This window comes from Eretmochelys imbricata, chromosome 8, assembly GCF_965152235.1.
Source record: "Eretmochelys imbricata isolate rEreImb1 chromosome 8, rEreImb1.hap1, whole genome shotgun sequence".
Lineage (NCBI taxonomy): Eukaryota > Metazoa > Chordata > Testudines > Cheloniidae > Eretmochelys > Eretmochelys imbricata.
The window spans coordinates 52,761,818-52,776,186 of NC_135579.1; the positions used below are offsets into that span (position 1 = coordinate 52,761,818).

General features: G+C 47.5%; 1 protein-coding gene across 1 annotated transcript in view; it reads left to right on the top strand.

Moving 5' to 3' along the window:
• The first annotated feature begins 1,203 nt into the window (after positions 1–1,203).
• LHX4 (LIM homeobox 4) overlaps positions 1,204–14,369 on the top strand; it is a 59,094-nt gene continuing 45,928 nt past the window's right edge. The window contains exon 1 of the mRNA XM_077824663.1: positions 1,204–1,279. Within this exon, the coding sequence (XP_077680789.1) occupies positions 1,204–1,279 (76 nt within the window). The remainder of the gene's footprint in view (positions 1,280–14,369) is intronic.

The window sequence follows — 14,369 nt, forward strand, 5'->3', positions numbered from 1 at the left end:
GGGGACATGTAATAGGCACTCATTGAAAAAGAATCGCGATGCTCCGTGCGAAATACAGAGCCCAGCGTTATCCAGCAGGTCTGTGCAAGGTGAAGCAAAGCGGTAGCTGACGCTGTATGTCAGCGTGGGAGAGGGGGAAATAAAACACCGGGAACGATTTGGATAAAGGGGAAATCTTAGAAGAGCTGCTGAGGGAAGACAGAACCAGGCAACGAATAAAGCGAGTGAGAAGCTCCAGCAGAGACCAGCGCTGCAAAATGAGGAAGGCCGCGTGGAAATGGGGAGCTTAATTTGCTTCCAGACGAACGGGGAGCAAACCCCAACTGGAAGGAAGGCGGGACGGGCGGGCTCGTTTAATCCTGCCAGCGGCAGCCGAGGCGTGTGGATTTCTCGTAGCGTTTGTTACAAAGGGGGCAGGCGCTGCTGTGTCCGGTGGCTGGGTGGCGAAGGGGTAGATGGATGGAGCCGCAGGGTGAAGGGAAGACGGGGGTTGAAGGGGGAGGGAAATGGAGCAGCAGCGATGCCCAGGAACGAGGGATAGTAAAGTGGGCTGTGACTGACGCAGGGATTTCTAGCCTGCCCCGGTGTAACAAGCCTGGGGCGCCGCTATTTCACCGCGGTAACCTCCCGGTACAAGGGATGCCAGGACCAACCAGAAGGGCTGCGCTAAGCCAGCAAGACAACGGGGAGCTCTAAGGCACCAGCTGCCGCCGCTGCCTTTATAGCCCTCGAAGGGCAGGGGCGGGGCTGAATGCCAGGTAGCCACGCCCATAAAGGCACAGGCCGCGCCCACTTCGCCTGGTGGCCCCACCCCTAAAATCTTTACCTGGGCTCTGTCCTTTGGGTGTCCCCGCCCCAGTTTCTGACATGATGTAAGGGGATTGGCTGGAGGGGGCGGGGCCTCCCTGCGGAAAGTGACGTCACGCTCACTCCCTGCAGTGTGAATGAATCAAACCTGCCTTCAGGGGACCAGCATTCCAGCGAAAAGAGCTGCGGCAGCATCACTTTAACCCGGGATACACTAACCCAGGATAGCAGGATCAAAAGAGATTTGAAACAGACCAGGGCTAAAGCAGGGCCACTCCAGTCCTCCAGCACGTGTAGAAGGATCAGCCCTGACTGTACTTTAAACTTAATGTTTTGTTTTATTTTTATAGAGAGATAAAATAGAGCCGTTTATTTTTTATTTTCTATTTAAATAAAATGATGCAAAGCTCAGCACTCACTACAGAAGGTTCTGTCAAGGGGCTTCCAGAGATTCTTGGTGTGCCAATGCAACGTAAGGATTTTTTTTTCCCTCATTGATTTAATAATAAAGAAAACTGGCAATGATAGAAGCCTAAATGGTGCAGGGAGGGTGGCTAACTGCACTGTGAGATGTGGAGAGGCAGGGGCGGAAAAAGTACTTGAAAAATGTAAGACGGGTGGGTATTTCCATGTGAGGCAAATTCCTGCGAAGGGGCTGGATGAGGTTGGTTGCCTTCTTTTTAAAATACTAATAATATATAGAGAAAAATAATAATATGCAACAGGGAAGGAAGTACCCAGAACAGAGTGGATATGCAGGATGATTGTGCTGATTGGGGAAGAGGAGCTGCTAGGCAGCTAATGGGAAGTAAACAATCTTCCTGGATGACAGCAAAATACTGGTCCCGCAGCCACATCAACTTTAAACCGCCTTGCAAGAAGTTGGGAGACCCCCTGAGCGCTGCATTCTAAGGGGGGAAATTTCCGGAAAGTGCACCCATCTTGCCAATTTGCTCCTAGGAGTGGGGAGACCCCAATGCAAGTCACCGCCGGGGAGTTTATTTGCAATCTGCTCTTCCCAAATGGGGGCGGGAGGAAGGGGAGAAGACCCGCTGAGCTGCCTGCCGGGGGAGATCCCAGGCGGTTGTTTTGTCAAATTGGACTTGAGGGTAGTGTAGCTCAGGCTAAGCTGTGAACTCTGATCCAGGAATAGACACAAGTTATATGCATAGGAGAGCTTAGTTGTGAACCCTGTATCAGGAATATAGCTATACTATAAGCATATGTATGTATCTACACGTGTGTGTATAATATAGCTATGCGTGTGTGTATGTAGTATAACGTGTGTAAGTCCATATATATATTTGTGCGTGTGAGTATATATATATATACGCACAAATATATATATATATATATATACACACGCTGGTATATATGTTGTTTGTGCATATATATACGGGGATATATATATGCACACTGATATATACGGTATATGTTAATGTAGACACATACACACATAATATAGACACATCCATACTCCATAATATTCGTTGCTTGTGTTATGACCCCGTATTTCTCGCTCTGTTCCCAATGCTGAGCACGCGGATCGGCCCCTCCTGTAGGCGATAGATGCTCTGGCAAAGGGCTGGCTCCCTGCTCCGCTCTGAATGCGGCGTCTCTCCTCCGCGCTCGCAGCCCGTGTGTTCTGGTTACACTGAGAACGGCCCTGGGGCATTTCTGCCTCGCCCCTCGGGTGGCCGGGGCAGCCGAGATGCCGCGTGCGGCTTTTCCCGGCGGGGCTTTGCCTGGTTTCCAGGGCTTTCTCGGGGAAGTCTCGGGTCCGCTGAAATGTGAAATCAGCCGGGCGCTTGGAAAAAGCATGACATGTAAATGACAGGGGAAACAGATCAAGAGTTTTCCGCAATTGCGGCCACAGGTCTCTGGCTAACCGGGGCGCTGGCATGCGGATGTGTCGGTGTGTGCGTTGTTATACATTACACCCTGTTGCTTGGCGTTGTGCGGAGACTGCCCGTCTCGTGCGTTGAATGGTTTCGCTTGGAGATCCTTTTGCTAACTCACTCCAGGCCCGGGTCGCGTTTGCAGCCGGGAAGGTGGTCACAGTCACTGATGAGGGGGTACTTTACAGATCCTCTGCCATCCCGCCCCCCCGGCTTAGCGCCTCTCCGGCGAGATCTCTCTGGAAAGTGGTGGAGCTGGCTGGCGTGTGGGGGGAAGTTATAGGAGAAGTTAGGGGCCTTTCACACCTAGTTTGACTCGTAAATCTTTGCTACCGTCTGAAACCCAGCAGAAGGGAAGTGCGGTTACTTTCTTGCGATAGCAGGGCACACAGAAGGGTGGTAAAAAATGTCCCAGAATGATCTTGGTCGATGGAATAAGAAGAACGGGTTTCAGCTTCTGGACTGTTCCTTTGTTTGTATTTGATTGTTTGGAGCCTTTCTAGATTTATCTTTCTGACCTGTGGTGCCCTCTCCCCGGCTAGAAAACTGGGGATTGTTTTAAAGGCTGTACGGAGCCCGTGCGACCTCATTTTATTCCGCTTTATGATCCAGAGGGGAAATTTCCTCCTTTTGCTACTGAGTTTTAAAATCCGCCTCCAAACCAATCTCCCGAATTCAGAGAGAGCGAGCGAGAGAGAGAGAGAATTAACTGGACCCGGCCATTTATCCAGAGATAGACCTGTCGGTCAGAAATAGGGTCCAATTTATAGCTCGGGTCAGAGAATCTGTATTTATAATGAAGAGTCAGTTGGTTTAGATCAAATACGGCTAGGTTGTATGTCAAAAATCCTTAAAATCCCATTGTATCAATTTGTCCAAATATTGATCTCTAGATCTAGACCGCTATCGAATGATGTATGGATACAGATCTCTCTCGTATACATATATAAATGTACAAACCGTTATTTCTGCATATACGCACAATTATCTGTATATTTATAGAGAGATCTGTATCCAGGCATAATTAAATTCGTGTCTAGCTATATACCATTATGTATAGACGTATACAAATTATCTCTTTCTTCGCATACACAATATCTATATGTTGATAAATGCTATAGATACATAGATACAAATGTACGTGTATCTACATATCTTGATCTAGTTATCTTTTTTTCTACAAATCTCTGGCTGTAAAGGTATCTGTGTATTTAGAGACAGATCTTTCTTGTTGAATAGCTTACACACGAGTCTAGTATATTCCATTGATCAATTCATTCCTTGTCAGTCACCTTTCGTATTTTGGTTGCTTACATTTCGATGCCTAGCGGGTCACTGGCTGGCAGAGTTGAAATTCCTGACCCCGACAGGCAAAAGATGCTGTTTTCTTACCCTCCGCCTTGCCAGCGGTTGTGCTTGTGCAAGGGACTTGTAGATCGGGAAGGACTCTGTGCCCCTCTCTGCTTGGGCAGCGACTGGTCTTTAGGCAGCTCCTGGAACCCCCCCTTCTCACGCTCCCGCTGGGCACTGGGGCTCAGGTGAAAGACTGGGGGGCTGCAAAGGCTCCTGGGGCGGGCATAGTCCAGATCCTGGTGGATTCTGGGTTGGGCAGAATCTTGCTGCAGGAATCTCCTCCACTTAGGCTGGAGCGCTCCATCCCTTGGGTTTCCTGAGCAGCAGCTCCCAGATTCTCCTGATTTGCAACAATACTCTTCCCCCTCTCCCCCACCCCTCAGCAAACCAAACCAAACCAAACCAAACCAAACCAAACCAAAAACTCTTGAGTTGGAAATGTGTCCAGAGCAGCCCTGACATAGCGGCTGAATGGAGAGTCTGAGTCAAACATTTCCAGAGAGAGGGGACAGGAGCGATCCGGGCAGCCGCGTTTCACCTCTGGCTCTTTTATCTCCTTCTCTCATCCTTTCTTCTGATGGGGTTGTGGCAGGTGTGTTTGTATTTTGTTTGATTAAATAAATGCAAAAGCCGCGCAGAAAGCCCCCTGTGCGGGGATGAGAGATTGTTGCTTTCCAGTGACCCCCGGTTCAGAGTCCTCTCCGTACCGAAGAGGAGACATGAGACGCGGGTTGTGAATTTCACTAGCCCCCTTGCTTTGTGTTTGCTGTGGACTGTTCACCTGCTACCTTTGCTGTTCTAGGTACCAGCCCCAGGGATTTGTTTTTAATTGCTCTGAGTTAGCAATATTTTTTCTACCAGTGAGAAACTGAGTCCGACTCTCCTTCTCTTTCGTTCTCTGCAGCGTACGCCCCCTGTTTTCTGTTTATCCCAGACAACGAAATGATGACTGTTCTAGGCAATCGTCCCTGTTAACAATTGTTTTAAATTCGACTAAACAAGTAACCGATTACAAATAGGGTGTGATGAGTGTTTGGTTCCGCTTCCCGCGCTTACAATATCGCTCCCAGCAGGCGTGAGAGAAGGTCTTACAATTCCCTTCGATTCGAATTCGAGGAACCACCTGGCTTGAGAAGGAATGTTAGATCGAAAAGTCCTCCCTAAAGGGCGGTAGGAGACACTGCGGATGAGAAGAGCGGAGGCCTCCGTGTGGGGTCCGATTTCCCCTCTATACTGGGAGTCCTTGACCCCCTGCGTCCCAGGCAAGAGGGAAAATCACCCTGTGCTATTGGCCTATGGCCAAATCCCAGGGCTCCCCAGCCCTGGGCGACGTCCCCTTTCCTGGCCGGGAGCCTGTTTTAGCATCTTTGTAATGAAACTCATCTCTAGCTCCCTGGGACTCTTTCCCACTAATCCGGTGGAGGAAGATGTAGCTCAGGGATGTCTGGAAAACGCCGTTTACAGAACTGGGATGCGGGGCTCCGGAGCTGGTTGATTGATCCCTTGAGGTGTCCCATATGCAGCCCAGCCGGGGCCACTCAGTGCTGGGGTCAAGATCAGAGGAAGGGGCATTTCCCTACCTGCTTCGCAGCAGGAGGAAACTCCGCCGACCCCACCGCCGCCCAGTGCGCTTCCCTGGGGCGTAGTTTTCCTTCTTCCTGTTTGCGCCGAAGGACATTCCGTCCCAGCGGCAGGTGGAGCGGGTGGGTGGTGAGCGAGGAGGAGAAACTGGTTTGGGTGAGAAGAAAATTCAGGCACTGATATCTCTGTGAGCTGATTGCGATAGCGACAGGAGACAGACCTCAACAATTCAAAGAGCCTCTCCATCCCCACATACAGATCGATAGATAAAACTATTTCTCTATAGAGAGATCTAATTCGAATTGTCTATGGATAGAACGTATTTATCTCCTCACACACATATAAATGTAATTGTTTTTACACCTGGATCCATGGAGATAGATTGTTTGAATTAGAGTTGCCTGGATAGATTTTGTATCTATGCTCCTGTATTTGTCTGTCGACGCATCGTTTATTAATCGACGGATATAGAATTTGTTGTCTGCGCTGTGGCGGAGGCTTTGTTATGCGTGTCTGTTTCTAGCCTTATATTTGTGGATTAGTGTTGAAAAGACTAAAGCGATTGGGTTGGTTCGTAAAGTCTCATTTACTGTCTGTAAAAATGACCTGCCCTGGTCAGAACTTCATCCCAAACCCAACTGGGCAATGCACAGCCCTTCTCTGGGTTTAGCTCACCTGAGGGTGAGTCGTCTCTTTCCCAGCCGTCCCTTTGCACTTCGAAAGTGTGCCTCTGAATTTGGGGAAGAGGCAATTTCCACCCGCCGCCTACCCCCTGGGTCGCCTCTTGTTAACTTCGCGATTATCCCGCACATTCCCGCAGGTTCAAACCTTTCCCCTCTTCCCAGCCAGTCGTTGGCCCGGTAGGTTATCAGCGTCAAAAGCCTCTTTCCAAGTTGGAAGAGGTAAACGAAACCTGTAGGATTTGGGGAGGGGGAAAAATGATTCCGATCCGGGAATCTCTCGCCTGCTTTGTATTTTTTCTCTCGCCTCATAGCCCACATTCCTAGAGATGTATCTGGTATGAATTAGCTCCCTGGACTAGTGCAGGATTAAGCCGGGAAGGTGATGGGGAAAGACAAACGCCGAAGCGCTTTTCTGGGGTTGTGTGTAGTTTTGCCCTGGTAATTTCCTTTCTCGCCCTCCGATCTCCTACAGTCCCGGCTCTTTCGGGCTGAGAAAAGAAGCCTAGTTTGATATCATCACAGATTGCAGGAATTACCCCCCCCCCCCCGCCCCCATGCGGGGATTTTCCTCCTCAAGTGTGCGCGGCGTCCCTTGCTCAGCACTGCTCCGGATCGCTCCTGAGGTTTATCAAATTGTGCGTTAGTTAAAGACCAAAGAAATGCACGGCGCCAAACCAAGCCCGCCTGCAGCGGAGACAAACGCGCCCAGCCTGTGTTCAGCTGCCCAGCGCCCGCTTTTTCTCTAGTCTAGTCAATGGCTAAGGGCTCGATCCCGTGCGCCCTGCTTTCCCGCTAACTTCACAGGGAGTTTGGGGGGTCGGTGGATCAGGGTCCCGGCTGGGGAAGGTCTATCCAGGGCTGCTCCCAGGACACAACTGTGTTGTCGCACACTCTGGTGCCGATTCTGTGATGCATCCGCTCATTCTGGTGTTCGCTGGGGGCAACGCGAAGACGCTACGGCGCGTTAACGGTGCAAGCGTTTTGTAGTAGCAGGGGCTATTCTGCTCCGATGTGACTTCCCCTGGAGCAGGAGCGGCCCGGGACTTGCCACCAGCCCTTGCGTAGCACACCTGCTGCGGCCGCTCGGCTTTGTTTCGCTTCCATTGAAATGTCGCTTCTGCGGCAGGGCGAGCAAACACAACTCGGGAGGCTGATCCTGAGAGAGCAGAAACTCCACAGTGCAGAAGCGAAACCTTGTGTGCACTACCCAAGGGCTGGGATCAGATTCCCCAGCCCCCTCCACTTCACCCAGGAAAACGGCCCCTCGATCTTTCTTGCTGTCTTCCCTGCCTTGTTGGTCAGGGAAGGCTCACAACGCCCATAAAAGGGATGCCAAGCCAAAGGGCTGAGAATTCACTTGCTAACATGAAGCCATGAGGAGAAAGCCCGGGAGTGTCCCAAGGGGGGAAAGACAGCGGTGGAAAGCCCCGGATCTCTGCAGTGTTCCGGGTACCCCATGGCATCAGCGAACCCCAGAATCCCGAGCCCTCTGAATGAAATATTTGTGGAAAGAGTGACTCATTGAACAGAATGTCAGGTCAGGCATTTTACTGATTTCGATTAGCGGGGATTAAATCATGTTATTCCTCCGCCTTCTCTCCTACAAACAAGCTTCAACAAAACATAGGGCTAAGTATTATCTATCTATCTATCTATCTATCTAAATGGATATTAGCTCCAACCCAGCGAATAATCATTCCCCTCCCTGTCTGCTCCCCAAACATTGCAGCTCTGAGAATCAGAAACTGAAATTGGACTAGATACGAAAGGGAAAGTGTCTTCACTGGGTCCCATTGTCCCAACTGAATGCAATTATGCAAACGAGCAGAAATAGTGAAAAGTCAACAGAGTTTTGAGAACTTTTTCAATCGGTTTTTCCAGGAGGAGAAGAGTGGCTTCCATGTGTTTGTTCTGTACAGAAATTGGTTCATAACAAAGCACATTTCAAGTAGCGACGCGTGCCCCTCTGAGGTTGTGATCCAAACCTGAGCAAAGCTGAAGCGTTCCATGAAGTTTGACAACTTCTCCTTGTCTCACCTGGTTATACCAAGGTATATTGCAAGCGTTGTGTTGTAAATTATCCACTGTGACCTGTCCTGAGAGCTCTTGGCCTCAATGCACAACAGGATGGACTAAAAGGAGTGTCAGCCTTCACTCCGGATTGCCTGGCTGTTGCCAGTCTGTCTCATTTACCTTTTTGTCTTAACAGTAGATTTTTGTTTGTTTGTTTGTTTTGTTTTAACACAAGTGATGAGTCTGATTTTCCCGGCGTGGTGGCTACAAGGGGTTGAGTTACTGGTCAGATCCGGGGACTAGGGATCAGGAGACTTGAATATTCCTGACTTTGCCACTCACTCGATGGCACTGGGAAAGTCACATAAAGCCAGATTATGTCCCCTTCCTTCGGGCTGAATAGCACTTTCCTCTCCATTTCCAGTGTGAGGGAAGCAATTGTTTTCTCGCTGGTAAAACGGAGCTAACACCTGCCCAGCCCGTTGAAATCCGTGTTGCTATTATACATGCAAGCCACTGCTGTGTTTTTCTGCCCGTGCCTCCGCTGCAGTCCAGGCCGTGGGGTGGGTCCAGCTGCGCTGGGACTCAGTGAATCTCTTTGCACCTGGGGAGGGTCCGCGCGGCTCTTGCACGTGGCTTGGAACAGAGCTGTTAGCAGGCGCGGCGCCGGCCTGCTTCTCCCCCCCCGGCCTCCCCAGGGGCTGTGGCAAAGGCAAGGCAAAACTAGGCAATACGAAGAGCGTGCTGGGTGGCTCACGGCACGGGGAATCAACGGGACTCGGCAGGATTTTGTGTATGGTCACCGCAACATGAAACTGACGCATGCTTTAAAAACAGGCTGCAGTGATACTGTGAATTTGCGGCGCCCAATCCTCCAACTCCTCCTCACTCGCACAAATAATCCTCCCTCCTGTGTGTAGTCCCATTAGCTTCCGTTGGACCTCTTGATGTGGGGAAGAATTTGAAGCCGGAGACAGTAACAATTTTACCGGTGTTAAAATGCAGCTGTTTCCATTCTTGTTCAGTGATCAGGCTGTGAATGAGTGGCTTGCACAATGCTATTCTTGAAGGGGAATTAGGGTGGCTGGCTACTGTATTCTTTTAAACTGCAAACGAAACCAAGTATGAACCAAGCAAGCCACCATTTTCTTCTACTCCCTGTAAACTAAAATAATAATCCTGCCCAAGCTGATTTAAACCCAATGCTTTTTTAATTGCTTTCAGCCGGTGAACTTCGAGCCCGAGATGACATTTTTAGGGTTGAATTATGAACTTCTCAGTAATGGAAATACTGACACGAGCTTAGCTAGAGTGGCACCAGTGATACTGCGATGATAAATGAATGACACCGCTGGGCTATCGCCTGCCATCATTCCGCACGCAGATCTTCAGGGGCAGCTTTGCAGTCAAAGGGGTGGCAGAACACGGCCCGTTCTAGCTGAGGAGCGCGCTGACGTTGCCTCTGCTTATACCGGGTCTGAATGTGTCCCTGTGTCTTTTCCCGCTCACACCAGTTTTTCAGTCTATTTGTGTTTTAGTCTTGGGGAGGATCTCTTTGGGGCCTGATCCTGGGAAGTGCTGGGTGCCCTCAACTCCCATTGGCTCTCAGGAAAGGGACTCAGAACCTTGGAAGTTGAGGCATTTTTTGGACTGATCCAAACCCCATTGGAGTCAATGGAAAAAGTCCCAGTGACTTCTGTGGGGTCAGATCAAGCCCTTTACAAGGAATAATTGAATTAACTGGATATTGTTGCATGGTGTCTTGGAGGGTATGATCAGAGTGCAAAAATATATGAAGAAGGCAAATAATAAGGAGTAAAACATATGTTTAGATTGGTGCCAAGGGTATAGTCTGGGCTAATAGGATGACACTAAGAAAGGGAAAATATAGGGTGAATGTCAAGAGAAAAATCCTATGTGTGAGATCTGTAAGGCTGTGGAATAGCCTCCCCTGAAAGGTGCTAGAAGCCCCATCATTTGAAACACAGGCTAAGCCCCTGCAAGCCACAGTCTGGCACTGGTTCCCAGGGAATAGATGAGATGGTCTCGTAGGGCTTTTTTAAACCCTGTTGTCTATTATTCTATTTAAAAACTCAGCTTCCCCCAGATAATGAGTGAATGAAAGTGAACATTATTTGAGCAGCATGTGATCTCAAATAGTTAAAGACAAAATACAATTCTCGGCTTTATTAGACTAAAACAAAACTTAGAATGAGAGAGAGGCCTTAAAAGCTGGAAGCATGGGATTCCTGTTCCAGCAGCAGGAGTGCTGAGGGACAGCAGAGAGAAGTCAATGGAAAGAAGATTCACTGTTAATTGACAGATGTTGTAGTCTAACCCTGGCACTGAGGATACCTCTCTGGGGGAGGGAATTCCAGTTATTAAGAAGAGACAAGTATTAGTAATGGGTGAGCCGATCATTAGAAACATCGATAGCTGGGTTTGCGATGACCGGGAGAACCGCATGGTGACTTGCCTGCCTGGTGCGAAGGTTGCGGATCTCTCGAGACAGCTAGATAGACTTCCATGTAGTGCTGGGGAGGAGCCGGTGGTAGTGGTACATGTAGGTACCAATGACATAGGGAGGGATAGGAGAGAGTCCTGGAGGCCAAATTTAGGCTGCTAGGTAAGAGATTGAAGTCTAGGACCTTCATGGTAGCATTCTCTGAGATGATCCCACTTCCATGAACAGGTCAGTTAGACAGGCAGAACTGCAGGGTCTCAATGCGTGGATGAGATGATGGTGTAGGGAGGAGGGGCTTAGATTTATTGGGAACTGGGGAAACTTTTGGGAAAGGGGGAACCTATACAGGGAGGATAGGCTCCTCCTAAACCAATATGGAACCAGATTGCTGGCACTTAACATTAAAAAGGTTGTAAAGCAGTTTTTAAACTAAGGGTTGGGGAAGGCCGACAGGTATGGAGGAACACATGGTTTGAACAGAGACATTCCTTAGGGTAGGATCTAGTAATGGAGATTGTCTATGTCCTACTAAGAAGGAAAGGATGGAAGATGATAAAATACAGGCAGGATCTGATGAGAAACAGTCAAATGATGAAAAATCTCATTCAATTACATCATGTAATGGGAGACAGCTAAAAAGTGACAAGCATTTAAAAAGTGCTTATATACCAATGCTAGAAGTCTAAATAATAAGATGGGTGAACTAGAGTGCCTTGTATTGAATGAGGATATTGATATAATAGGCATCAGAGAGACTTGGTGGAATGAGGATAATCAATGGGACGCAGTAATATCAGGGTACAAAATATATCGGAAGGACAGAACAGATTGTGCTGGTGGGGGAGTGGCACTATATGTAAAAGAAAGCTTGGAATCAAATGAAGTAAAAATCTTAAATGGAGCAAATTGTACCATAGAATCCTTATGGATAGTAATTCCATGCTCTAATAATAATATAGTGGTGGGGATATATTACCGACCACCTGCCCAGGATGGCGATGGTGACTGTGAAATGCTCAGGGAGATTAGAGAGGCTATTAAAATAAAAAACTCAATAATAATGGGGGATTTTAACTATCCCCATATTGACTGGGTACATGTTACCTCAGGACGGATGCAGAGATAAAGTTTCTTGACACTTTAAATGACTGCTTCTTGCAGCAGCTAGTCCTGGAACCCACAAGAGGAGAGGCAATTCTTGATTTAGTCCTAAGTGGAGCACAGGATCAGATCCCAGAGGTGAATATAGCTGGACGGTTTGGTAATAGTGACCATAACATAATTAAATTTAAATCCCTGTGGTGGGGGAAACACCACAGCGACCCAACACTGTAGCATTTAATTTCAGAACGGGAAACTACACAAAAATGAGGAGGTTAGTGAAACAAATATTAAAAGGTACAGCAGCAAAAGTAAAAACCTTGCACCACCATAATAGAGGCTACACTTAAATATATACCCCAAATTTAAAAACATAGTAAGAGAACCAAAAAAAAGTCACCATGGCTAAACAACAAAGTAACAGAAGTGGTGAGAGGCAAAAAGGCATCCTTTAAAATATGGAGGTTAAATCCTAGTGAGGAAAACAGAAAGGAACATAAACTCTGGCAAATGAAGTGTAAAAATATAATTAGGAAGGCCAAAAAAGAATTTGAAGAACAGCTAGCCAAAGACTTAAAAAGTAATAGCAAATTTTTTTTTAAGTACATCAGAAGCAGGAAGCCTGCTAAACAACCAGTGGGGCCACTGGACAATCAAGATGCTAAAGGACCACTCAAAGACAATAAGGCCACGGCAGAGAAACTAAATGAATTCTTTGCATTGGTCTTCACGGCTGAGGATGTGAGGGAAATTCCCAAACCGGAGCCATTCTTTTTAGCTGACAAATCTGAGGAACTGTCCCAGACTGAGGTACCATTAAAGGAGGTTTTGGAACAAATTGATAAACTAAACAGGAATAAGTGACCAGGACAGATGGTATTCACCCAGGAATTCTGAAGGAGCTCAAATGTGAAATTGCAGGACTACTATCTGTCATCGGTAACCTATCATTTAAATCAGCTTCTGTACCAAATGACTGGAGGATAGGAAACAAAGGGTAGGAATAAATGGTCAGTTTTCAGAATGGAGAGAGGTAAATAGTGGTGTCCCCCAGGGGTCTGTGCTGGGCCCAGTCCTGTTCAACATATTCATAAATGATCTGGAAAAGGGGGTAAACAATAAGGTGGCAAAATTTGCAGATGATACAAAACTACTCAAGATAGTTAAGTCCCAGGAAGACTGCGAAGAGCTACAAAAGGATCTCTCAAAACTGGGAGACTGGGCAACAAAATGGCAGATGAAATTCAGTGTTGATAAATGCAAAGTAATGCACATTGGAAAACATAATCCCAACTATACATATAAAATGATGGGGTCTAAATTAGCTGTTACCACTCAAGAAAGAGATCTTGGAGTCATTGTGGATAGTTCTCTGAAAAGATCCACTCAATTTGCAGCGGCAGTCAAAAAAGTGAACAGAATGTTGGGAATCATTAAGAAGGGGATAGATAATAAGGCAGAAAATATCATATTGTCTCTATACAAACCCATGGTATGCCCACATCTTGAATACTGCATGTAGATGTGGTCATCCCATCACAAAAAAGATTGGAATTGGAAAAGATTCAGAAAAGGGCAACAAAAATAATTAGGGGTATGAAGCATCTACCATATGAGGAGAGATTAATAAGACTGGGACTTTTCAGCTTGGAAAAAAGATGACTAAGGGGGGATATAATAGAGGTCTATAAAATCATGATTGATGTAGAGAAAGTACATAAGGACGTGTTATTTACTCCTTCTCATAACACAAGAACTAAGGGTCACCAAATGAAATTAATAGGCAGCAAGTTTAAAACAAACAATAGGAAGTATTTTTTCACACAACGCATAGTCAACCTGTGGAACTCCTTGCCAGAGGATGTTGTGAAGGACAAGACTATAACGGGGTTCAAAAAAGAACTAGATACATTTATGGAGGATAGGTCCATCAGTGGCTATTAGCCGGGATGGGCAGAAATGGTGTCCCTAGTCTGTGTTTGCCAGAAGCTGGGAATGGGCGACAGGGGATGGATCACTTGATGGTTACCTGTTCTGTTCATTCCCTCTGGGGCACCTGGCATTGGCCACTGTCGGAAGGCAGGATACTGGGCTAAATGGACCTTTGGTCTGATCCAGTATGGCCATTCTTATGTTCTCATGAGTGAGCCTCAGACTAGTTCAGGGCTGGAATCTGGAGCCCAAATCAGTGTTTTGGGGGAAATTTTCCTCTCCTTTACACTGGGGCAACCCCACTGGGCATAATTTGGGCCTTTCATAGATTCATTCAAGCTGGTAGAGCTTCATCTAGTGCAACTCCCTTCAACATGGCAAGGCCAAAACAGTCTCCTCTCTGGCCAGCCGGAGCAAAGCTTAGCTTCTCCTGGGCACCAGGAGCAATCTTAGCTTCTTCTGAGAGAGATTTCCATTTCCCCTTTGGAGAGCCTGCACAAACCCTGTTGCTTCTGAGAAAGTTCCCTTCTTTACTCC